The 25,889-nt window shown below is 31.1% G+C and overlaps 1 protein-coding gene across 1 annotated transcript; it reads left to right on the top strand.

Annotated features, from left to right (window-relative positions):
* Nucleotides 1–17,189: 17,189 nt before the first annotated feature.
* On the top strand, nucleotides 17,190–19,202 carry LOC123201584 (patellin-6-like). The gene is made up of 4 exons (XM_044617162.1): nucleotides 17,190–18,153; nucleotides 18,240–18,364; nucleotides 18,471–18,612; nucleotides 18,730–19,202. The coding sequence occupies exons 1-4, from the start codon at nucleotides 17,404–17,406 to the stop codon at nucleotides 18,988–18,990; spliced, it is 1,278 nt and encodes a 425-aa protein (XP_044473097.1). The 5' UTR covers nucleotides 17,190–17,403; the 3' UTR covers nucleotides 18,991–19,202.
* The last annotated feature ends 6,687 nt before the right edge of the window (nucleotides 19,203–25,889 follow it).

Raw genomic sequence — 25,889 nt, 5'->3', positions numbered from 1 at the left:
AAAATACGGTTTATGGTTTAGTTTGGTTTGGTTTGAAAATCGTCTAAACTACAACCCGAACTAGAAAAAAACAATTTGGAAAATTCAATTCAAACCAAACCATTTTAAAAACCAAACCAAATCATAATTTTTAAACAGTCTGATTCGGTTTTATGGTTTGAACAGAATTATGCACACCCTTAATCTTTTTTGATAATTTTTTCTATTTTTGATTTTTTTCTTAAAAAATTTTTGACACTTTTTTTATAAATAATATTATTTGTATCTATTTTTCGTATACAAATAGATATATAGTAATATAAGTTATTATATAATTAAGTATTATTTTATCTTTAATTTAAAATATTAATTCACATAATGACATCTATATGTGTATATCAATTTACGTATGAAAAATAGAAAAATATAATTTTATTATTTTTTGATAAATTCATCGTCAACTCAAACTTGATTGGACTGTTTTAAACTAATTTTTATTTAGTTTTAGTTCAATTTAAATTCTTCTTGCGTAAACCGTAAGAGTATATCATTATGATTAAGTCAAATTAAAATGAGTAATGTTATGTAGATAATTTTTGTATATAATTTTATGTATAAATAATAATATATTATCGTGTGATTAGATAGATAAAAATTAAAAATAAAATAATATTCAATCACATGATGATATATTATTGTTTGAGCAATACTATGTGTACCCACTTTAGGTACACAAATGTATACACACTCATATATGTCATCATATGATCGGTTATTGTTTTATTTTTAATTCAAAATCATCCAATCACATGATGACATATATAAATGTGTACACATTTGTGTACCCAAAGTGGGTACACATAGTTTTATTGTTATTGTTTATGTATAAAGTTGTGTACATAATATTATTGATTCTGAATTTCGTTTAAATTTAGAATAATTAATTCAAATTTAACTTTATTTACTTGATATGGGTAAATAAGAATAATATTATTTGTACAATTTTTATATATAATTTTATACATAAACAAAAATATGTTATATAATTAAATATTATTTTATTTTTAATTATCTAATTATATAATAATATGTTATTATTTATATATAAAATTATATACTTAATATCATTGGAGTAAATAAACCGTAATATTTGAAGTAAAAGAAGAGTCACGAAGAATTAAAAAAAAAATGGATATGGAGAAAAGTTGTGTTTCGGTAAGGCCAAATGACATATTCCCCATCAAAGTGTGTTGTTTTCCCTCTTTAACTTTGAAAATCTCAAATACCTACTTATGACAGGTCAAAATTAATGGTAATAAGGACAAAATCACTATATATCTATAATATTAAAAATAAACTAAAATATAATTTCATTTTCCTTCCCTTAACTTTAAAAACTAAAAGTTTTTCCTCAATCGAAATTTTAAAAAATAACAGTTTCCCCCTAGGATTTAGTTTTCAGATCTCCGATACATTACCAGTGGTCTTTTCCTCCCGAAGCTTCCTCTCCCTCTGGCGGTCTCTCTCCACCTATTTGGATGCCTAATTAGCATCAGATGAGGCTTGGAAGACGAAGTTGTCGTCTTCGTCTTTGTCTAGGAAGACGAATTTTTTTCAACAAAATTTTTCGTCTTCCAAGTCTCATTCGACGCTGATTGGGGGTCTAAATGAGTGGAGAGAGATCGTCAGAGGGAGAGAAAGCTTCGAGAGGAAGAGGTCGTCGATAATGATATCGGAGATCTAGAAACTAAACCTTATGAGGAAATTATCATTTTTTAAAACTTAAATTGAAGAAAATTTTTAGTTTTTAAAGTATAAGAGATAAAAAGAGATAAAATTTTAAGATATTATAGTTTTATTAATTTTAACTGTTTATAAATAAGTATTTAAAATTTTTAAAATTAAAAAAAAAAACTTAAAAAAACAATATATTTTCGGTGAAAAATAGTCCTTTGGCCTTTCGGTAACACAGAATGGAAGTTGATGTCAAGCTGATGTCAAACACAAACCAGCTAAGCCTCGGCGTGTCTAGTCACAATTTCCTCAGACTGAGGGTGAAGATTGGTTAGTTTTGTCATGCGCTCGTGGGTCTAGGAATTTGAATCGTGGTCTGTCTCTGCCATGATCCATCATCAATCAATCAATCACTCACTTTTCTGTTGAGACTTGAGACTCTTCTTCACAATTTATAGACGCTCGGTTTTAGCCACAGGCATTTCCTATACGCAAGTTAAAGAGATTGCCCATTTCAAACTACGGCGTTGATCCAGCCGTGAATGATGATGTTCCACCGTGCTTAAATTATAAAGTATGCTCTCTTTACTGACTCCCACCTAGTATCGTTAGCTCACATAGAGGTTCGGCATAAAAGAGTTTTGTCTGGCACTGTAATATCTCTAGCCTGATTTATGGGTCTTTTAAATAGAATTATGGATTTTAATATTAAATTCATGAGTCAAACTGGTTTGACTTGATGTTATTAAAAAATTAAAAATTAAAAAATAAAATAATAGCCTTTTGCCAAGCAGAAGCTTTCAATGGCTACCGGCTATTGTGTTATTTTTTAAAATTTTTTTCTGTATAAATCAATCTAAATATTCTTTATTTTAATTTTATTTGTAAATTTTTCAATCTTTCAATAGTAATTCTCTCATTATATTTTAAATCTCATTTTCTCTCATCAACTCCATTTTGGAAACTATTTGAACTTGTAAATAATAATTATTTATATTTATAATTTTATTTTTATTTCAATTTTATCATTACAAAATCTACAAATAGATCTACTATCAAATGAATTCAAAAATTTGAACATTGAGAACAAGTAGATAAATGATATGGTATATATATTTTATTTATGTTTGTAATTATATAGTATGTAAATTAATTTATTTGTACTATGTTATAAACGTAAAATATTTTTCATCATATACCCTTGGTATTCCTCCACCACAAGTAAGAGATTATAAATAAAATGTTCAGGGTACTGTCTTCGATTTTAATAATTAAAAAATAATTTGTATTTAAATTTTTTAATTAAATTTTTTTTTAAAGTTTTGTTTAAATGGGACTGGCTCGATTAAGGGCTGAGCCTTGAGCCTTAAAAATTATATGGGTCGATCCGATCTGAAGCTCAATCACTATGCAAACCTAAGGCTTGAAATAGCCCATGGGTCCGATGAGCCTAGCTGGAGCCAACCTGGCCCATGGGCCTGATGGGTGGAGTTGAAGCTAGTCCAACCCGACCTATTAACATGTCTACTCCCACCACACAAAAATCAAAATCATCGCAAAGAATCACATAGTTTTGTGTATTTGTTTGAGTAGACCTGTCTATATTGATAGGTATTCAAATTTTTTTTTTTGGGGGTAAAATCTTAAATTCTATTTTCCTAAGAATTTAAATTGGTTTTCAAGAGATATTTTTTGGGTTGTTTATGTTTTTTTTTTGTTTACTCCTAATTTTGGGTGATGTTTTATGTCTTTGTTTTGGTCTGTGTGGTTAACGTTCCCTTTTTTTTAAGGTTAAGTTAAATTTAGATTATCTTTAACCAATAACCAATTTTTTTGTGAGGCCAGAGGATTTGTTCCCTCCCAAGTTTTAGTCCACACTTAAACATTTACTTGTGTGGTTTTAAAAATTTAAATACTCATTTATTATCCAACTTCCGTTAAATTTTTTAATTAGTTATAAGAATAAAACTATAATTTTATCATTATTATTAAAATAAATAAAATTACATCTTATTTTTCTCTCTTAATTTAGAAAACTAATAATTTTTTCTCACTTAAAAGTTTGAAAATTTGCATTTTTTCCCCAGGGTTTGATTTTTCTCCGTTTTGATGACTACTCCAGGAGGGTTGTTAGCCAGCCTTCCCACCACCTCCTACCCAGTGGTTTCCCGACATGGAAACCACCGAAAAGCTGCTCGAAATGGTTGGCAACATTGCATAGATCCGTGCGACGTTTGCATAGATCTAAGTGACATTGCCAACCATTTTGATTAGAGTTTCGGTGGTTTCCACATCAGGAAACCACCGAGGAGGGAGATGGTGGGAAGATGGGTCGACGACCTTCTGAGAGTAGTTGTTGGAACGGAGAAAAATCAAACCTCATGAGAGAAATGCAAGTTTTCAAACTTTTGAGTCAGAGAAAATTATTAGTTTTTTCAATTTAAAAGGGTAAAATGAAATATGATTTTATTTATTTTAAACTTAATTATAAAATAACAATTTTACTTTTATAACTAATTGAAAATTTTAATAAAAATTGGATAATAGATGGATATTTGGGATTTTAAAACCCTACAGTATGAGACTTGAAAATAGACTAAAACTTGGGGGAATAAGTCTTTTGTTCTTTTAATGAATTTCCACTAAACCTGAAGGGTTGTAAGGGCAGTTATTCTAGATGGTTGGTTCAGAAAAACCATCGAAGGGTGGATTTGAAATATTGAAAGATAAAAAAAATGTTCTGATAGATACGAATCGTCAATAAAAAGAAAAAAAAAATCATTTGAGAAAATTAAGGAAAAAAATGGCCAAAACTAGCCAACAATGTTAAATCCCACTCAAGCGAATTCAAACTTATATCAATCGGCGATGTCCACAATTATTTCCTTAGGCTGATAAATTCGATCAATCAGTACAAACTTTGACCTCTTTAATTGACCTAAAGCTTGGGCCCCAGCTTGTCTGTGACGTGACATTATTTGATCAACTAAACATGTGTGGGTTGGATTCATTTGGTTAATTTGAAACACTTCACCGACTTTGGACTTACTCGCATGTATATATCATTGACAATTTTCAGCCTTGCACTTAATTTCCCATCATCCCTTGTCAGACTTCTTGACCATGAACTGAAATCATTTCAGTAGGGCAAATTTCTTCACAACATCTTTCAGTTGTACTTTATTATGGAAAATATCACCAAGTTTTACATCATTCTCCTCTCGGATCGATCTTGTACCATCTGATGATGTTTATGGCTGTGGAGGAAAATCAGGAAGCCACATAAACGGATTAGTTAAGACATTGTCAAAAAATAGCCTACAATAATTTTCACCACCTAAAATAAAATCTTCAAGTTGTAAACTATTCATACCCTTGGTAACAGGTGACATATACTCGGGCTCTGCCTCTTCAGAAGAAATATCGGACATGTCATTTCCATTAAAGTCACCCCAGTTGAGAACCCTATCTCTCTCTCCATGAACCCATGAATTTGCAATATACAATGGGTTATTACTTAAATCAATCAAGTTTTCCAAATCATATTCTTTTTTCACCCCACTAATTTCTTTATCTTCTTCTTCTTCTTCCTCATGTCCTTCAATTGAGATACATGTAACAAAAACAGGAATACATTCATGTAAGTATTGAGACATACCAATAAGACCTTAGACATCTTCATCATTTTTTATCTGTACGGGGCAGTCGAGCTCAATTTTTCTTGGTTTTATTAATAGTTGAAGGTAATTTTTTATTGGATCAAGACCGCAAGTCTCCTTCAAAAGCTGAATAAATCTCTCAAATGTTGTTTCATAAGGAATTTTAATCAATTGTTTGGATCCTCTAACATATTGCATTGTGTTGTCATCATCTTGAATCTATTCCCTTTGATAACAAACCGATGCATAATCATCCATTTTAATTATCAATCCTACAATGACAAGTTTTTGGAAAAAATTATTCATTTATAACAAAAAATTTGTAATAACTATTTAAAACAGTCTTACAATTATTAATATCAAAATACCCCTCATATTTGTCTAATATTTTATTTAGCCCCCTATAATTATTTAACATTTTATGTAATACCATTGTATGTTATCTTGTATCAAAATGCATCTATCTATTCTTAACATTCCATTTAAAATGTTTTTACAATGTTTAATATCAAAATACCCCTATATTTTTTTAATATTTTATTTAACCTCCTATAATTATCTAATATTTTATTTAACACCCTTGTATGATATCTTGTATAAAAATGCATCTATCTATTCTTAACATTTCATTAAAAACGTTTTTACAATGTTTAATATCAAAATACCTCATATATTTTCCTAATACTTTATTTAACTCCTATAATTATCTAACATTTTATTTAGCAACCTTGTATGTTATCTTGTATCAAAATGTATCTATCTATTTTTAACATTTCATTTAAAACATTCTTACAATGTTTAATATCAAAATACCCCCATATTTTTATAATATTTTTTTAGCGCTCTCATACTTATCTAATATTTCATTTAATACCTTGTATGTTCTCTATTATCAAAATATATCTATTTATTCTTAATATGTTATTTAAATCTTTCATATATTATATAATATCAAAATACCCCCATAATTTTTTTAACATTTTTTTAACCCCCTATAATTATCTAACATTTCATTTAACACCCTTTTATGTTGTCTTCTATCAAAATATATATATCTATTCTTAACATATTATTTAAATCTTTCATGTATTACATACTATCAAAATATCCCATATATTTTTTATATTTATTTTACCTCATATAATTACCTAACATTTCATTTAATACCATTGTATGTTGTCTCATATCAAAGTATATCTATTTATTCCTAAAATTTCATTTATAATGCTCTTAAAATATTTAATATCAAAATACCCTTCATATTTTTATAACATTTAATTTAACCCCCTATAATTATCTAACCTTTTATTTAACACCTTTTTTATGTTGTCTTGTATTAAAATTTATCTATCTATTCTTAACATATTATTTAAATCCTTTATATATTGTATAGTATCAAAATGCCCCCCATATTTTTTTAATATTTCATTTAACCCCTATATTATTATCTAATATTCAAATACCCCCTTTACATGACATACAAACTAGATTTAACAAATAAAATTAAGTTTTGAGTTAAGATTCGTATAAATATCTTTTTTTTATGAACTGATCTTTTTCGATTCGAATTTAGAAATATAAACTTCTTCTATTTGAACGAACATGTATTAATTGATATTGAGTAAAAATGAGAGTGAAAGTGAGTGTTTGAGTGATATAAGAAGTGTGTATAATAAGAGTAAGTGAGAGGGTTTATATAGATGTGATGAAGGGTAATTTTGATACTTTAAAAAAAAATTAGGGCATTTTTGTTTAGGAATAAAAAAATTGAGCATTTTTGCTTAAGAATAGAAAAATTGCACATTTTTTGCTTAATAGAGGGGTAAAAAGGGCATTTAATTTAATTTCCCCTTTTAACCCATAATCAATTTATTTGTTGGAACCAACAAGTATCCCAGTCCCATCCTATCCACCTCTCAAACCAGCCATGCGCACGGCAGATTAGCTCTCAAGTTAGAAAGTGGTCTGGCAATCAAAACCCATAATGGATGATTCATAGTCATACTGATACATATATGTCACCTCAGCCGCAGCTGCCTCTTTCACAATTCCTCCCGTTAGACCTTAAATTCAAACAGGCATATAATATATCGAGCTTGAGTCACAGACTGATCTAATTATTGAAGTTTGTCTCAAATCAAATTTATACTAAAATTGAATTTGAACATACTTTGAATTTCATCTTGTCTCACCTCTAACCACTCTAAATGTTGACATTTGAAGATTAACAGTAATATGAATACTTAAGGTTGATTATTCGTTAATAATTTTAAATTAATATACATATTTATATCACTTGATAATATATGTAATATAATCTTAGGTTGGTAGAGAAATTAAGTCTTTGATTTTTTTTTTTTAAATTAAAAGAAGATTCTCTGATAAAGATAGAGATATGAATAACTAAAATATCTATAATCAAAGACAACATAAGAATGAGAACAAATATATCTTTGATTTATTTTTTAATTTTTTTAGCTTTTATATTTAAATTATTTTTATAAATTTTAAATTATTATAAATATATTTTTATATTTTATAAATATTTTATTATTTTTTAATAAAGATGAAAAATAAAGAATGTGAGTAATTTTTCCCTAAAGATTGAAAAGGGAAGAAAAGATAAATTTTTCTGATAAGAGAAGGCAAGAGTTCATTCTCATATTTGATAGGGACAATGGCAAAGAAACCATGGTTAAAATATTTGACTTTAATCCGTCCCGTTTCCATCCGTCTAAGCTGTATTCATCATTAGAATTGTCTAAAGTCACTTGTATATTTTAGTTTTGGCCATTGAAATAAGCCAAAATAGAGGGAAATCAGGGCACTGGTTAACTTTTTGAACACCGATGAGTGTGATTGAACAAGGATAATCGTTTAAGCAGAAGTCAAAGAGTGATCATTTTTGGTTCAAACCATGCACGTTAAAGGAGAACGAAAGGATTACGTTTGTTTAACTTTAGAATTTCCTATAAAACTTTACACGACTTCCTATGCTTTGAAAACCTATCTGTACTTTGTAAATTTCTCGAGTTGGGCACATCATGCAGAGCAATAAAAGCACATCGATGTCCTTGCTAGCCTACAATTTTTCTTTCCCATAATAAAATGAAGATGAATGGTTTTTGACAATATCATATGTATTTTTTAATTTGAGAGTAAAAAGCAAGAGCAATTGGGTGGGTAGGTAAAATGATTAATGGGTCCAAAGTCCAAACCTAGACATAAACAACAATGCTTAATCCAAATTACCTCTCTAAATTGTAAATCAAGTCCCTTAAACTAACATTATTTTCTATTTTCCCTCTCCTTTTTTCTAATCCAATGCATATATTCCGGCTTTTCCTCAAAATGTGGCCAAAAGGTATCCTTCTAGTATTCAGGCCAAATCCCTGCTTTCACGTTCATTATTAAGACATAAGTTATTCAAAAAGTTTTGGATAAGATAGGATTAGGAATGAAAATTACCTAAGCCAAGTATTTTTTAACTCAAGCTCGGTTTGATGAAGTTTGGGTTGGTAGTGGGTCATGTTGTGTTGGATCAAGTCAAAATTGCAAGGCTTGATGGGTCATAGGTCATGTCATTCTAAGGTCTAATAAGTATTAAAGTTTGAGACATGACTCACAACACAATGGGTTGTACTTTTGTAAACTTTTTTGACTACTCACAAAAAATATATGTTTCAAATATATATATATATATATATATATATATATATATATATATATATATATATATATATATATATATATATATATCATGGATTGTGTCAGGTTAGATCACGGGTCACCACCCCATGAGACCTCAATAAGACTCATTATATTTGCAAGTAGTGCCAAGGATGGGTCATGCCCAAAAAAGTGCGTTGTCTTAGCAAAGTCCATTTATAGCTCTAGATGAAGTTTGTCTCAAGTGTAAGTTTGAACTTAGGCATTGACCACTTGAGTTTGACAATGAAAGTGAAGACTCATACTTGAGTCAAAATACTATCAGTTAAACCCCATATTTTACTCAAAATATTATCAATTACTCTTATATTCAAAATTTGACAATAAAATTTTAAGGGTATACATGCAATTTTATAAACTTTTAGGGGTCTATATATTTGTTATATTCGAGCTAAACCACAAGCTTACAAATTACGAAACAATAAGTTTGAACTCGAACTTGATTCAACAATAATTAAATTAAACTGAGAGTAACTCGCAAACGAATTTGCTTATTTACAACCCTAGATACAAGAATAGATCTATATCAAGATATCAACTGGTCACACATCTGATGAAGGAAAGCAACTATACCACATGGAGGAGAGCAGATTTGCTTTGTGGGTGGAAGTTCGCCAAAACCCAATGAAGGATATCCGGATGAGGAGAATTGGAACACTTGTAATGCTATGATTATGTCATGGATTCTCATCTCTTGTATCATAAAAATTTGGAAAAAAATGAATTTTTGTATTTTTATCTATATGGTTTGTGTACAAACTAACACTTTATATATACAAAACTTGTGATCATGAAAGCGGTAAGGAGGAAAATAAGGGAAACTATATACAAGATATTGAGGGAATTGATTCAATAAACTTGGAAAATTAAATCAATAATTTTAAGAAAATCAAATCAACCCGGTTATGACTGCATAAATCAAACATAAAATCATAGCATTGAATAAGTGATTTTCTACACAGATTAAATTATTTTTCTTGAGCTGTTTCAAACAATGTTAAGACTTCAGGAAAAATGTCCTATGAGCATGCTAATTGTTACAAGGAAGAAAATGAATATGTATTAATACAAAACAATTGTCTTTTGTGTGATACGTGATTTTTGACATCAATACAATCCCTCAATATATAGTTAAAGTCTTAATGTATTATTTGTTTTAAATTTTGTTGGTTCTTGCCTTCTTGGGTGGGTTTTTGGTATAAGAAATTCATAAAAAAATTTATACATTCAAAGATAATCTTTCCTTGAAGTTAAGGACCAAAATGAATTCAACCCCCAATCCCAGCGATTGCTTCCAATAACAGAGCCGGTAGAATTGAAGGGTTTTCTTTTTTTTAAAGGGGAAAAACTAGAGAAAGGTATGGCATTTTATTCACCCAAGAAAAGAATGCAGTATACGGCAAGATTGGGTTGCTTTACCTTTATGGGATGTTTCTTTGATTTAAATTATCAAAACCTGTAACCAAAATTCTGGACAGAATCATGATTCATGGAAGTAGAAGAAATGATTCATGGAAGTAGAAGAAAAAAAAATTAAAAAGTAGTCACCTGACTTAGCAGCAAGCAACGGAACAAAACAATCTCTGCCCAAATAGGACCACCTGGGCCTGACTTAGCAGAAAGCAAGCACTACCCCATTTCCAGACACAAAGCAAAGCAAAGCAACCACAATCATCCACACTGTTGAGGATCGGGTAAACCAGCTTAATTATTGTTATTACTTGGATTTCAAGTTTTCTTAGATTGGTTCCGTTCCATCAGTCAAGCCCCACTTTTTCTGTGTCTATCTTAAAAGTAGGTTCTCTCTGCATGAGTAAGTCAATTTGGGTATGAACAAAGATCAACTAGATCTCAATTCAAATATTTAAAAGTTTAATTAGAGTTTGTTTAAGTTATTATATAATATCAGTAAAAGATTCTTGATAAGATAAATAATATAATTAAGAGAGTAAATAGTATTATTTGATGATAAATAATTTTATTAGAAAAACATAAATTAAATTTGAATCAAATTAGGTTTGTTCAAGTTAAATATATATTTGATTTTGAATAAATTTAAGGCCAAACAACTATTTCCTACCCAAGGTATGCTGCAATCTCAAGTTTCCACTCTTTAACTATGGAAACATCAAATACTCACTTATGGCCGGTTAAATTTAATGAAACTCTAACCTCTGAAAATTTAATCTCATTTTTCCCCCTAAAAGTTTAAAAACTAACATTTTTTCCCTAAGCTAAGTTTGAAAATATCACATTTCCCCCCCTAGGGTTTATTCCAAACCCTTTCACTTTCTCCGGCACCATCGCCGACCGTCTTCTCCTCTCGACGGTTTCTCTTCCACCGACGACCCCCCTCAACTCCACCCCAACCCATCCGACGCAGAGAGATGTCGTCTGAGAAGAGAAATTTTCTTCCCAAATGACGAAGACGAGATCGATTGATCTTGTCTTCATCTCGTCTTCCCAGATGAAGACGACTCATCTTCCTAGAGGACGACGAGTCGTCTCGTCTTCGTCTAGGAAGACGATCGTCTTCCCAGACGATGACGATTGGGAAAACAACGTCGATCGGGTATCCAAATAGAAGGAAAGAGATCGTCGGAAGGAGAGGATACTTCGGGAGGGAGAGACCGTCGGCAATGGAGCCGGAGATGTCGTCGAAGATTTCAAAATGAACCCTAGGATGAAACTGTGATTTTTTAAAACTTAGGTTGGGGGAAAATTTTAGTTTTTAAAGTTTAGAGGGACAAAAGTAGATTCTATTTTAGTTTATTTTTAATATTATAGAGAAAATGATGATTTTATCCTTACCACCGTTAGGGTTTCGTTAAATTTAATCAGTCATAGATGGGTGTTTAGTATTTTCATAGTTAAAGGGTGGAAACTTGAGATTGCAGCATACCTTGGGCGGGAAATAGTCGTTTGGCCTAAATTTAATGGAAATTTAATTTTATTTTTATTTTAAATAGTTTTATAAATAGTTGTATATGTCATAATCTAATCATGCCATTAAATAATTTAATTATTTACTGATAAACTACTTATTCGTACGATAAGAGTCCATTCATCTATTGCTCTTCTTTCCTCCCCCTCTCTCTCTCTCTCACTTTAGGAAACCACCCAAGTACATAATAATATCCATTTAGTCCATAGTTAGAAAACTTTAACAATCTCCACCAAATTTTGATAAAATACTTAAAGAATCTATAAATTTGACAGAAATAGATTTTATGCTTTTTTTTAATTGTATTGAAATATATATATATATATATATATATATATATATATATATATATATATATATATATATATATATATATTTCTATATTTGAACTAATATGCTTTTATGATTTACTTTATGATCTCCTATATAAACAGGTCAAAGGAGTCAACCCATCTATGACATAACTTAAACCTTTTTTTATGACATGAGTGAGATAGTTTGATATAACGGGCAAAGGAGTATTTCTCATCCACTTTTAGGCTTATATCAAACCTATATCTACAAAATATCAAAAATCTTTTTTTCCACCTATGACTAAACTATCGTTCAATTTTTCAGTTAGAGACAGAGGTAAAATCATTATTTTACTGTTTAAAACCTTAAAACTTTAAAATTTACTATTTCCCCCCAGGTTTTAAAAATTAAAAACTAACTCATCCTTAAAGTTTGAAAAATTTAGATTTCACTTTTAGGGTTTGTTTCCTTCTTTGGCCACCACCGACGGTCGACGCATTCAACCGATCTCCCATCTTCGACTACAAAAGATGATGAAAGACGACTCTTTGTCCCCTAGATCTAGACGATGAAACATCATCCAGATCTGGAAGAACAGACGAAGGATGACGCTTCGTCGTTCTTCGTTATCGCATTTGGACTGTGCAACGAAGGACGACGAAACATCGTTCTTCGTCGTTTGGGTGGAGTGACGAAGAGAGACCTCTTCGTCGCACGATGGTGCGACGAAGAGATCTTTGTCTCTTTGTCACATCGTGAGACGAAGAGACAAAGATCTCTTCGTCGCACCACCACCATCGCACTAGGAGAAGGAGGAGGTCGATGATGACGTGAGAGACGATGTCGAAAGATATAATTGAAGAATGGGGGTAAAACTGCTAGTTTTAAAAGTTATGGGGGGTCGTTATATTTTAAAAAATATGAAAACCCCAGATTTGGGGGTAAAAATATTATTTTTTAAAATTTAAAAATTTTAGATAAAGATGAAATATTAATTTCTAAAACCTAAGGGGTGATTTAAGTCGTGCTATGAACCTTTTAATATTAATAGATTAAGTTGACTCATCAAACTATCTAACCTGACTCCTAAACATATAAACCATATCAAAGTCAATGCGAGCCAATTTGATATGATCCACTACCATATTATAATAATATATTATCAAATAAAATTTGAATTTATGATCATTTTGAACATAATAATAACAGAAAAAACAAATCAGTGTAAAAAATATTATTATAAATTGAAGGGGCCTGATGATATTTAGGCTTTGTATTATTTACATGTATTTGGACTGTACTATGTTTCTTTGTAAATGGCTTTGCTCTTGCTTGGCCTCCAGAATTGGAGCTCGGGAGGCGTGCTACAGAGGGTGGGCCCATATATGAAAAAGCAAAGCCTTACGGGCCCCACTCTAAACACAAAATGGACCTTTGTTTTCTCTAAACCTTTCTGCATTTCTCAATTATTATTGTCTCCTCTACAAGCCACACCACTGCTCGCCCTCGTACAAATTTCACTTGTCCGCTCAGCTTAAAAACAATAGTCATAACGGCTTATTATTCTCACAAAAGGTCCTAAGAGGTCAGTTCTTAAAAATTTAAATATTTATTCTTATATAAAATTTTTTTGTTAAAGTTCTTTTTAGTATAAAAAATTAATAATTCATATTCTAAGGTTTCATCTCATTCAACTCTAATAGATCTGATCAATCGCTAATCTTCTCTATTAGTGCCCTTTTTCTCTTTGTTGATCCATTATTTTTGCCAATTATCATTTGAATTTGACCGATTAAAACTTTCGTTTCATTTCATGATAACGATCTGTCATGTTGTTCGATGATTATCGTCTAAAAAGTGTTAATTACCATCCTTTGAGTGTAGTTTGAGCATCGATTACCATCCCTCAAGCGTTGTCCAAGCATTGATTATCGTCTCTTGACCATCTCTCAATGTTCGATTGGATGAACAAAAATGAATCGTTTTTTTCTCTTCATTAAAGGAAGACTAATCATTTTTGTCTGTCTAATAGAGTGTCGACAACATCTCCTGAACGAGAGAAAAAGATGGGTGGGAAGGGTCAACTATTGGTCGAAGTGAAAAAGGTGATCAGAGAAGAGAAGTAAAACCCTAAGGGGAAAAGGTAACTTTTTAAACTTTTGGAAATGAGAAAAAATTTAATTTTTAAAATTTTTTGTTAAATAACAATTTTACCCTTAATTTTAATAAAAAATTAAAAAAATAGATATTTAAGTTTTTAAAATCTTATAAATGAGAGTTTACGAATATACCACACCTTGGGTGAGAATAAGTCTTTTGTAATAGTAATACTAAATCAATTAAAACTCAATTATACGAGAAGTTGTAGTGCATCTGACTTCATATTTGTTTTTCTTGGCCTCTAATTGAGGTTTACTCAAACAAGTTCCAAGCACTTTGCAAGTTAATCGTGTTTGATTCAAATTAGATTTAATTTGGTTGTTATCTAGCAAAGTTCAAATTTGAATAATTCGAATTTTTAGTCAAATTGAGATTGAATAAATTGTTATCAAATGATTTTACAAACTTCTTAGGCTAAGTTTGTATGAATAGACTGAACTTATGTTTAATTCATTTGACTCATTTATCCCCGTGGTAGTGTCATTTATGATAATTTTTATTTGAAAGTATTTATTTTTCATTGTACAGTATAATACAAGGATCATATTCGGAATAAGTTTTGACAAATGTAACTAGCTTAGTTAGGTTCGATGATTTTTCTAAAATTGTGTTATAGAATCAACAATTTTTATCTCATGTTGGAGTTGGAGAGTTTAAGCTAATAATTCCCACATAAATAATATTTTCTTTTTTAAGTTTTCACCTATTAACTTTAAAAAACTCAAACATTTACGTATTTATTAATTTTTAAGGTTATTATCAAAGGTAAAATCATTATTTAATAAAATATTTTAAAAAACTAAATACTTATCACATTTTTTCCCTTAGGTTTGCAAAATTGCATTTCCCCCTATTTCTTTTAGAGTTTTCTCTTTGCACTTTGATAAATTTCAGTTTACCCTCCATATTTTTCTTACTTCCTATAACCCCAACTTTTGAAATCTTCTCCACGGTTGTTGCATCCTTCCCAACATTTATCTTCCTCCATCTCTAACTACCTCTTTGCTAGAGAATAATTCTTCAGTGAAGTTCACTTCCTTCCAAAGTGAATACGACATGTTTTTCTCTCTCTTGGTTTCGTCGAGCACTACTCTCTCGATTTTATCAAGTGCCACTCTCTCAGTTTTGTCGAGTGCCATTCTCTTGATTTCGTTGGGCGCCACTCTCTTGGTTCTGTTGTCTTTTTAATCAAGATCAACCAAAGTAGTCAAACAATGACAAAGAAGAATGCTATTGCGACGTCGACAAGGAAAACACACAGGGTTGTTGTCTTTGTCTTGGTGATGGCTAGAGAGAAGAAGGTCAATGATGGTTAAAGATGGATCGTGATGGAGAGAGAAGCTAGGAGCAAGAGAGAATGCTGTCGCCGCTCTCTTAGGTTATTAACAGTGATAACTGGAAAAACCCTAGAGAGAAATAGTCATTTTTTAAATTTTAGATGAGGTGGAATTGTTAGATTTTTAAACCTAAAGGGAAAATGCGATAAATATTTAATTTTTTAAATATTTTTGCTAAATAATAATTTTATTTTTGACAATTACCCTACAAATTAATAGATAGGTAGATATTTGAATATTTTAAAGTTAATGGATAGAAACTTGAAAAAAGAGTATTCTTTGGGTAGAAATAAGTCATTTGGCCATCTTATAAAATAAATCTTGAGCTTTAGAATACTTGGCTCAATTCGGCACATTTCATTGCATCCTTCCTTCTATGTATAATTTATAAATTTGTTTCATTCTCTTTATAACAAGATAACTTCATAGCATGTGAATGGACCGTATGATACAAACAAAACTAGGCCAAAGAACTATTTCCTACCCAAGTTTTAGCACAACTTTAAAAACACACTTATGACATTTTAAAATTTTAAATACCTACTTATGAGTAAATTTCTATTAAAATTTTCTGTTAGAAATAAAGGTAAAATCGTTATTTTATCACTGAACTCTAAAATTCTAAAAATTTATATCATTTTCTCTTAGTTTATAAAACTAACAATTTTTTCCTAGAATTAAGTTTTGAAAAATGACATTTTCCCACTAGGTTTCAAATTTCTCCAATAATTTTTCGACAAACAACGACCACTCTCTCCCTCCTAATGATAGTTCTCCCTACGATGCCTTCTATCTGTCCAAAGTTATCTCCCTTTGACCAGTGTTGTCTAGATTTTTTTATTGTCTAGACGAAAGGTTTTATTTGGATTTAAAATCTAAACAACATAGATAGGAGGGAGAGGGCTTCAGATGGAGAGAAGACATCGAAGGGAGACCCATCACCAAGAGAGGGAAAGAGTGGTTGTCATTCAATGAAAAATCATTGAAGCAATTTGAAACCCTAAAAAGAAAATGTCACTTTTCGAAACTTAATCTTAGAAAAAATTTATTAATTTTTTAAATTAAGAGGTAAAAATAATACAAATTTTTACGGTATTAGAGTTTAATAATAAAATAATAATTTTATTTTATTTTTCATAAAAAATTCTAATTAAAATTAGCCTATGAATAAGTATTTGAATTTTTGAATCATTATAATGTGATATGTTTGCGAATGCCCTAAAACTTAGGGAGGACATAGCTCTTTGTCCACTAAACCATTGACCCGCCTTGCAAAATTTACTCCCTTTTGTTGAGGTGCCCCCAACTTTTACAGTAAAACTACCCTCGCGGGCATTTATCTCTCTTTCAAACGCTACTGTGTCTTTCACCTTTTCTCTGTCTCTTCATCTCTCTGCTTGTGTCACTGTGAAGAGTCTGATTTACCCCGTGTTTGTTTCTTCGGTTGAAAACTCTGCAGTTCAGAGAGAATCTAAAGCAGGGTTTCTTTCTTTCTAATCTTCAAGCTTTTATTATTAACTCGAAGAATACGTATAACACACATTATCTCTACCATCTCAACACGTTAATGGAGGCAAAATCAGCGGTAGACTCTTCACCCATGTCCATTCAAGAACATCAACATTCCCCACCAGAGGCCTCACCGAAACCCTACAGCAAGAAATCATTCGTCACTACGCTGATGGAAGTAGCCACTCTTCGAACTCCTGCTTTCAAAGAGGACTCCTACTTCATCTCAAGTCTCAAATCGTCTGAAAAGAAAGCTCTACAAGAACTCAAGAACAAGCTCGTGCACTCTCATGGCTCTGACAGTGAGTGCTCCATGTGGGGTATTCATCTTCTGGGTGGTGATGAAAAAGCCGACGTGATACTTTTGAAGTTTTTGAGAGCAAGAGACTTCAGAGTCCTGGATTCTTTTAACATGTTGGAGAAGTGTTTGGCTTGGCGTAAGGAGTTTGGTGCAGACGGCGTCGTTGGGGAAGATTTGGGGTTCAAAGAACTTGAAGGTCTGGTAGCCTATATGCAAGGGAACGATAAAGAAGGACACCCTGTTTGTTACAATGCTTATGGAGTTTTCAGAGATAAAGATATGTATGAAAGGATTTTTGGAGATGAAGAGAAGCTGAATAAATTTTTAAGGTGGAGAGTTCAAGTGTTAGAGAGAGGCATAAATCTTTTGCATTTTAAGCCTGGTGGAATCAATTCCATTATTCAAGTTACTGATCTTAAAGACATGCCTAAAAGAGAGCTTAGAGTTGCCTCTAATCAGATCCTCTCTTTATTTCAAGATAATTACCCTGAAATGGTTGCCCGCAAGGTAAAATTCTCTTTCTTTTCTAAATTTTTCTTTTGTTTGTTTGTATTTCTTCTTGAAACATTATTGATTTGTGGGTCTGGCTTTAGATTTTCATCAATGTGCCATGGTACTTCACTATGCTGTACTCAATGTTCAGCCCGTTCCTAACTCAGCGAACTAAGAGTAAGTTTGTGATTTCTAAGGAAGGACATGCTGCTGAGACTCTCTACAAGTGAGGCTTCTCTCTTTCACCTTTCACCGGTTTCACATTTATTTCTTGAAAAGTTTAACTCTAAGTTGGTATGTTGTGAGAGGATTTTGTTATTTAATGATTATAGATTTATAAGGCCAGAAGACATTCCAGTGCAATATGGTGGGCTGTGGCGACCCAGTGATCTGAACAACAGCCCTCCAAAATCGGCTTCCGAGTTCACTGTTAAAGGAGGAGAGAAAGTTAATATTCAGATTGAGGGGATTGAGGTTCAATTACTTTCAAGGCCAAACCAATTTTTATATAAATTCTCTTTCATTTTGTTAGAATCCAATTTATTGAAGACTAATGGAGGTTTATTATTGCTAATTTGATAAATTAATCAGGCTGGTGCTACAATAACATGGGACATAGTTGTGGGAGGCTGGGACTTGGAATATAGTGCAGAGTTTGTTCCCAATGCTGAGGGGAGCTACACAATAGCAGTCGAGAAACCCAGGAAGATTTCTCCATCAGAAGAAGCTATTCACAACTCATTTACATCAAGGGAAGCTGGCAAAATGGTGCTTTCCGTTGACAACACCGTCTCCCGGAGGAAAAAGGTTGCTGCATATCGCTACATTGTTCGGAAATCCGCCCATGTCTAAGATGTTTAAATACTTCTAGTTAGATCTTGAAAGAGTATTTTGCTTATCATAATCTGCTCATTTTGGAGAGTATAATTACTTTAATGGTTGTGAACTTATTTTAGTCTACTTAGTAGTAATGTGATATGTAAAAATATGGTGGTACCATGTTTATTTCGACGCTTTGTATGGTTTCATATATAGTGGACGAAAAGCAAATTAACTTTGTTTAATTACAAAGCTCAAGTTTGTGTTTGTGGAGATTAGTAACTATAGGTGGATTCAAAGTCATGTTTGGCCAAAGTTTGAGGGTTCACCGGTGTCGCTGCATCACAACTCTTTTTCTCTAATGATCCACTCTTTCTCTTTTTTGTATCAGTTTTCACCATTTGGGTTGGCTTGAATTTGACATTTTAAATTCGAGCTAGCTTTTTTCTTTTGTTTGGCTGAAATTCATCCCTAGAGAAATAGAGGAAATAGAGGGGGTTGTTCAACTTGGGCGAGTAGTTTTACAGTCTTGACAGTAGAATGGGAGACATAGAAGAGATAATTCAAGTTCAAAGTTCAAATTTGAGTTCAAGCAGTTCTAAAGTCTTGGCAGGTGGGTAGTTTTTTTTGTTACTGCTTACCATTGGAGTTGATTCAAGTTCCATGAATCTGATCCAATCGAACTCACCCGGCCTTTGTTCCATTCAAATCCACCCTTAAAAGAAACACAGCGAGATTTTTAAACTTGGGTGAGTGGTTTATATGCCTTGGGCAGTAGAATGGAAGAGAGAGAGGGAGAGGAAGCAAAAGAGATGAGCTTTTGCTTTTGTTTGGGACTGTGTCTCTTGAAAAAAGAGATTTTCTAGCAGGTGGATAAATGGCGTTTTGTCTGGATTTGAAAGTGACTTTGCCTGGTGTTGCTTTTTCTCTTTTTCTTTCCCCTTTTGTTGGCTATTGGTTTCTGTAAGGCTGGATGTGTGAATGCACTGATGAGTTGCGATTCTGAGTCTGGCCTGCTGATTTTTGGGGATTTGTTGTTGGATGTGAAATGCTTTAATGAGGGCCAAGCACTATTTCCCACCCAAGGTTTGATGCAAAAACAAACAAACATCTCAGAGATTTTAAAAATTTAAAAGCTATTCAAAATTTTTCTTATTTTTAATTATTCAAGAATTTTTATTAAGATTAAAGATAAAATTATCATTTTATATATAATTTTATATTATTTTTTATCTTCAAGTTTTGAAAATTGGCATTCACCCCCCATACCCTTAGGGGACGTTTGATTTGGGTAATATTTTATTGCTAAAATAGAAAGATTACTTTGAAAATAGATTACTTAGAAGATTATTGAATATAAATAATTACTATGTTTGATAAAATTTGATAGGTATAAATAATTATTGTGTTTGATTAAAAATAATAAAAGATTATTAGTAAATTATTTTACTTAAATACTCTTGAATATAATTAGTTTTAAATATTTTTTATATTATTTATCATATCAATTAAAAATAAATTTATTTTTGTCTCAAAAAATTAATAAATAATAATATAATTATAATAAAATCAAGATTACCTTGGTAATCTTTAAATACTTAAGGTGAAGGTAGTAATCAGATTACCATCTATATTACCTGTCACGTCAGTATTGGTAATAGAAGATTACTGTAATATTTTATTACTGACAAACCAAACAAATGAATAAAAGATAAATTATCAAAGTAATCTTAAAAAACTGGAACCAAACGACTCTTTAGAGTTTTCTTATCTCCGGTGATGGTGACAATAATTACCATCATCTCCACCATTTTCCTCTCTTTTCTCTACCATTGTCGATGACATCCCATGATAAATGAAGGAGCACTGATGTGATCATTCGACAGAAAACGTGACTAAAGACGATTTGGCTTCATTTTCTATTGATTCAGGTTTAGACAAAGACGAATTACATGACATAATCTTTGTCTGGAGTCGATTCAACAGAAAACATGGTAGATTTGAAAAAGTTGGTAAAGGCTTTGTATTTGATTTGTCGTCACATTGGTGCTTCTTCATTTGTCATGAGAAGTCGTCGGCGATGGCAAAGAGAGAAGAGAGGAAAATGGTAGAGACAGTGGCAATTATTGTCGTCGGATAGAAAAAAACCCTAAGAGTTTGTTGGAGGAGGGATGTTACTTTTTAAAGTTGAAACTAGAGTAAAATATCTATTTTTAAAACTTAGAGGTGGGAAAAAAATATAAAATTATATATTTTTCAATATTACTAGTAAAATGATAATTTTACTCTTAATCATGATAAAAAATTCTTGAGTGGTTAAAAATGGAGTAAACTTGGGGTAGATTTTTCAGTTTTTAAAATTCTAATGATGTCTATTATCATCAAACCTGGGGTGGAAAACAGTCCTTTGGCTTTTAATCAAATAACAATTTGTTGCCCAACCTGGGGCAAGCATTGCGCCACTATCACGGGCTTTGAGCAGTCAACATCTGTAGGGAATTATCGATGCTGTGTTAATGTCAAATGGTTTTGATACGACTTTGAATTGGGGTATGTTTGGGACCGAATAATTGTCGGTCTGTGCTTGTTCGAATTCATAATAATTAATTCGAATATTAACTGAGTTTATTTGCATTGTTGTATTGTATTATTAGAAGGTTATAAATGGGTGAATGTTAAACTAGACGAAAGAATGAATACTATCATTAAAAGAACGAAATGAGTCAAATTAAAATTGAATTAAAACTCCAATTTAAATTTGATTTGTTTGAGTTAAATATGAATTCGAATTTAAATTGATTCAATTCAAATGACTTGAATCCACCTGTAATTTGAATTGAAGCTCATTCTCATTACTCAATTGTTTCTTTTGGTTACAATTCAATTTTCGTGTTTGATTTTCTTCTAATCCTCTTTTCATTGCCATTTTCTTTACAAGTATGTAATCTGTATCAGCCATTGCAAAATCCAAACAAAACAAAACAATTGAGCAGACTGTCAATGTTACTTTTGTTGGGAAACGGAAAAGCCCTTTAGAATGGGAAATATATCCCGTGCTTTGGAAAAGAAGAATTCTTCATTTGGGCGTAGTTTTAATGGCCAAAAAAAATCAAAAATTAGTCCAACAGGAAGGCCTTAACTGCTGTAAAAATAATAAATTGGTGGCCTAACATTTTCAAAGTGAATTAGGGTTGAATTCGATTTGAGCCGCTTGAGCTTGAATTTGAGTTTAGATCAAACGAACTAATGATTTTATTTGTTTTTATAAAAATGAACTGAGTTTGAATTACTTTGGATCAAATTCAAATAAAATTATTTTCAAGTCTAGATCAAGCTTCAACTAGTAGGTCTTGAATTAACGATTTTGAATTCGACTCAATCTTGAGTTAGAGTTTATTTGAAGTCGATGTGAATCAAATTCAACCCTTTAGCTAACACAAATTTGAGTCATGCTCATTTTAGCAGTTCTAGACGTGTCTTTCATACAATCTCAATTTATCAATCTTGAGCTAACTTTTTTAAACTCGAATTGATTTTCAACTAAACCTTGTTTAGGTTTAGCCGAAATGAATCTAACCCTAGAACTAATATAGATTTGAGTCACGCTCTCTTAGTCAGTTTTGCACATGTCTTTTATGCAAATCTTAACTTGTTAAATTCTGGTTAATTTTTTTAGATTCGAATCGATATCAAATTAGAGCTCGTTTGTTTTCATCCAAATCAAATCCAACCCTAAAGTTAACATAGAGTTGAGCCAAGTTGTATTCAACGGTTTTGGACGTGTCCTTCATGTAACAAGCAATGAACTTTTGTAAGTTATACATGTTGGTGCCATTTGTAATAAGAATTATGCATGAAGTTCAAAGTTCAAATCTACTGCTTGAAAAGAAAGCATTACTGCAAAGAGGAAAACAGAAAGGCTCACGAAATAGTTGAACAACATAATCAAATGGAGTGGTCTAGGCTGTTGAGTGGCCACGCCATTCCTACTGTTGGCTTGGGCACCTGGCAAACTCGTTCTGAAGCCTCCAACTCAGTATTTGTCGCCATTGTTGAGGTACTGTCACTATAATCCACCATGATTATGAATCAATTCGAGACTACTTAACCAAAGTTTCTACAAAAAATTTTCCAATAAAAAATATCATTTCATCGAGAAAAATTTTTCAACAGCAATTATAAGTAGCTGAATTTTTGCATCCTGTTCATCACAAAACAAAAGAAAATACCTTTTATGATCATTATCGAAGAGGCCTGCTTCTGGTTATGGTTGAATATTTTGAGCTTTGAATCATTTCAGCTATAGCTGAAGCTTCTGGTTGCATTATCATAACTGATGCGTTCGCCAACACATGAAAGGTCATACAACCTTCAACGCTTAAACAGTTTCACAATCTATACAAGAAAAGACTATTTTACCCTTTGCCTTGCATGTACAGGTGTGCACCCTTGACATGTATGGCCAGACCATGCACCTTAACTTCAACACATATACATAATTTAATTCAAAGACTGTAAATGACCAAAATATCTTTATTGTATACCTGTGGGTGTGACACTAACGGAGAGGTTGAACAATATATAAAAGATTTTCATCCCGAATTGTTTAATTGAATTTTGGGGGCGAAATTCCAAATAAGGAAAGGAGAAATTAACACCCATAAGTACGTCTTAGTCATTTCCTTTGAAGAGAATTTTAATATGTTTTGAAAATGGCTAAGTTAAAATTGTAAAAAATTGCCTTGATAAATAGTTGTGCATGAAAGGTGTACACCCATTTATCAACTCACCATATAGACAAAATGGGAGTGATGCTATGTTAAGGGAATTAAATGGATGCATGACTACGCATTACTAGAGTGCACAATCGTGACACCAAGAATTTTATATAAGGATGTGACCTTGCAATATCTGAGGATTTTTAATTCATGCTTATCTATTTCATTAGAAAGAATGGAAATTATCAAAAATGGCCAAAATACCCTCTCACTAAACAAAAATACCCAAAATCACTATTTTCAAGTAAAAATGCCCAAATTCACTATTTTTAAGCAAAAATGCCCATGACTTTTTCTAAAATACCAAAATTACCCTTGTCTTCATTTATATAAACCTCCTCACTCACTAGAAGGATTTAAATGAAATTTTATTAAAATTAGGGGTATTTTAATATTAAACATAATAAGTGCATTATAAATTTCTCAATGAAATTTTACGAATATATAATTGAGGGGTCAAACAAAATCTTATTAAAATTTGGGGGGCATTTTGATATATCGACTCGTATTTTTCATATTTCTGAAGAATTTTTCGATTGTTCCCATTATAAGGTTTTTCAACTTTTAGAATTCGAATTTCATTCCGTTTTACGAGATATCGACTCGTATTTTTCAGATTTCCGAAGAATTTTTCTATTGTTGTCATTTTAGGGTTTTTCAACTTTTAGAATTCGAATTTTAGTTCTGTTTTTTTGAATTTCACCTTTTTACGAGATATCGATTTGTATTTTTTAGATTTTCGAAGAATTTTTTGATTGTTACCATTCTAGGGTTTTTCAACTTTTAGAATTCGAATTTCAGTTCTGTTTTTTCGAATTTTACCGTTTTACGAGATATTGACTCGTATTTTTCAGATTTCTGCAGAATTTTTTGATTGTTGCCATTCTAGGGTTTTTTAACTTTCAGAATTGGAATTTCAGTTTCATTTTTTTCGAATTTCACCGTTTTACGAGATATCGATTCGTATTTTTTAGATTTACGAAGAATTTTTCAATTGTTACCATTCTAGGGTTTTTCAACTTTTAGAATTCGAATTTCAGTTCCGTTTTTTCGAATTTCACCATTTTACGAGATATGGACTCGTATTTTTCAGATTTCTGAAGAATTTTTTGATTGTTATCATTCTAAGGTTTTTTAACTTTCAGAATTGAAATTTCAGTTCCGTTTTTTTGAATTTTACCGTTTTACGAGATATCAACTCGTATTTTTAGATTTCTGAAGAATTTTTCGATTGTTGTCATTATAGGGTTTTTCAACTTTTAGAATTTGAATTTTAGTTTCATTTTTTCGAATTTCACCGTTTTACGAGATATCAACTCGTATTTTTTAGATTTTAAAAGAATTTTTTGATTGTTGCCATTTTAGGGTTTTTCAACTTTTAGAATTCGAATTTTAGTTCCATTTTTTTGAATTTCATTGTTTTACGAGATATCGATTCGTATTTTTCAGATTTTCAAAGAATTTTTCAATTGTTACTATTCTAGGGTTTTTCAACTTTTAGAATTCGAATTTCAGTTCCGTTTTTTCAAATTTCACTTTTTTACGAGAAATCGACTCGTATTTTTTAGATTTCTGAAGAATTTTTCAATTGTTGCCATTCTATGGTTTTTTATTTTTTAGAATTCGAATTTCAGTTCTGTTTTTTCAAATTTCACTACTTTACGAGATATCGACTCGTATTTTTCAGATTTTCAAATAATTTTTTGATTGTTGTCATTCTAGGGTTTTTCAACTTTTAGAATTCGAATTTCAGTTCTGTTTTTTTGAATTTCACCATTTTACGAGATATCGACTCGTATTTTTCAGATTTTCGAAGAATTTTTTTATTGTTGCCATTCTAGGGTTTTTCAACTTTTAGAATTCGAATTTTAGTTACGTTTTTTTGAATTTTACCGTTTTACGAGATATCGACTCGTATTTTTTAGATTTTCGAAGAATTTTTCGATTGTTGCCATTCTAGGGTTTTTCAACTTTTAGAATTCGAATTTCAGTTCTGTTTTTTCGAATTTCACTATTTTACAAGATATTGACTCATTTTTTTCAGATTTTTGAAGAATTTTTTTATTGTTGCCATTCTAGGATTTTTCAACTTTTAGAATTCGAATTTCAGTTTCATTTTTTCGAATTTCATCTTTTTACGATATATCTACTCAT

Source organism: Mangifera indica, chromosome 18 (genome assembly GCF_011075055.1).
Source record: "Mangifera indica cultivar Alphonso chromosome 18, CATAS_Mindica_2.1, whole genome shotgun sequence".
NCBI classification, from domain to species: Eukaryota; Viridiplantae; Streptophyta; class Magnoliopsida; order Sapindales; family Anacardiaceae; genus Mangifera; species Mangifera indica.
Note: the sequence above shows the minus strand (reverse complement) of the source record. Positions and strands in the feature narration are given on the sequence as shown.